The 1,670-nt window shown below is 42.0% G+C and overlaps 1 protein-coding gene across 2 annotated transcripts in view; it reads left to right on the forward strand.

The window, feature by feature from the left end:
• The first annotated feature begins 649 nt into the window (after window positions 1-649).
• RARB (retinoic acid receptor beta) overlaps window positions 650-1,670 on the forward strand; it is a 194,150-nt gene continuing 193,129 nt past the window's right edge. Inside the window, exon 1 of one of the 2 annotated variants that reach the window (XM_026057299.1) lies at window positions 650-1,149. In XM_026057299.1, coding sequence (XP_025913084.1) covers window positions 972-1,149 — 178 coding nt within the window. In that variant the 5' untranslated portion in view covers window positions 650-971. The remainder of the gene's footprint in view (window positions 1,150-1,670) is intronic. The other variant, XM_026057298.1, reaches the window with a different exon arrangement.

Below are 1,670 nucleotides of genomic sequence, written 5' to 3' on the forward strand. Positions count from 1 at the left end.
AAAGTTCATGAGGAATCTGTTAAGTGATAATAAGATAAGCTAACCATCCTTCGTGAGAACAATCGTTGGTAAACCAATCACCACTGTTCCACTTTACTGTCTGTACCAAATTCACCCTCAGAAACATTTCCCCACTGCCTGAACTGAGATGTGGAATTGAAGCCGAGCGGAGAGGTTCCCCAGTCCTGTTTGTTATGTAATTTTTATGGGGATGAGATTTCTAGAGTGGAACTGAAACCTTTCATGTACAACAAATTTTTTCAGAAGTTGTTTTTCTCCTCCAGTATCAATATTTCAGGCAATTATTGATGTATCTGTTTTTAAAATGGCAATCTCCAAACAAGGTTATGTCTGACTTGACATTGCTTTTGAGGTAAAACATTGGGCAGTGAAATCAAGTTAATGGATTTTCTACTGTAACCTTCAGTAGAATAAGGCTCTTACGCCCGGGTAGCCATCAAGCTGATCTTTTAGGACACTAGTAAATAGATAATCACTAAACGAAAGTTGAAAAAAACAGAACCATTTTCTACATATGTATATGTAAAAAAAAGTATGCATATATATATATATATAAACAATATATTGCTTTCTTCCCCCCACAGACTAATATAAACCCAATATATTGTTTTCTTCCCCCCACAGAATGTATCAGCATGCATCTGTAGAGTGCAACTGTCCTCCCAGACAAACATTTGCATAAGCAACGGAACTGCACCCTGAATTGACAGAATAAGACGACTTTCTGTCCACAATCTGCAGAGCAAGAATGTACTGGGAAAGAGAACAGTAGGAAGCAGCAATGAAATATAGGACAGATCTAATCTAGTGAATTATCTTTTCACATCATTGCGCAATCCACCTCAAGTAGTACCTGCTGGCTTGGCAGCCTTCTCCATTCACAAGTTCAGGTATCTGTTTGCTGGCCTGGAGTGATGCAACATAATATTTATACACTGTGAGGTATTAACATGACAACCAGCAGCCGCACATGTCCAGTACCAGCAGTGAATGGACATATGACTCACTATCCAGCAGCACCATATCCATTACTTTTTCCTCCAGTCATCAGTGGACTGTCACTGCCTTCTCTTCATGGACTCCAGAGTCACCCACCAACTAGTGGATGCAGCACCCCATCACCTGCAAGTAAGTGCTTGGCATTAATAGCTTTATTGACCAATTCTCCTTTAGTAAAGGCTGATCTTTTTGATTTTGAAATTATTTTAAGGGCAATTGCAGTTGTTCATCTGTGGTATATTTAACTTGGGCAAAAAGCATACATTTGTTTTGAAACATCACAGAATCACAGAATCACAGAATCGCTGAGGTTGGAAGGGACCTCTGGAGATCATCTAGTCCAACCCCCCTGCTCAAGCAGGGTCACCTAGAGCACATTGCACAGGATTGCATCCAGGCGCGTTTTGAATATCTCCAGAGAAGGAGACTCCACCACCTCTCTGGGCAACCTGGTCCAGTGCTCTGTCACCCTCACAGTGAAAAAGTWTTTCCTCATGTTCAGATGGAAGCGTCTGTGTTTCAGTTTGCGCCCGTTGCCTCGCGTCCTGTCACTGGGCACCACTGTGAAGAGTCTGGTCCCATCCTCTCGACACCCTCCCTTCAGATACTTGTACACGTTGATAAGATCTCCTCTCAGCCTTCTCTTCTCC

This window comes from Apteryx rowi, unplaced genomic scaffold (genome assembly GCF_003343035.1).
Source record: "Apteryx rowi isolate R43461 unplaced genomic scaffold, aptRow1 scaffold_138, whole genome shotgun sequence".
Taxonomy (NCBI): domain Eukaryota; kingdom Metazoa; phylum Chordata; class Aves; order Apterygiformes; family Apterygidae; genus Apteryx; species Apteryx rowi.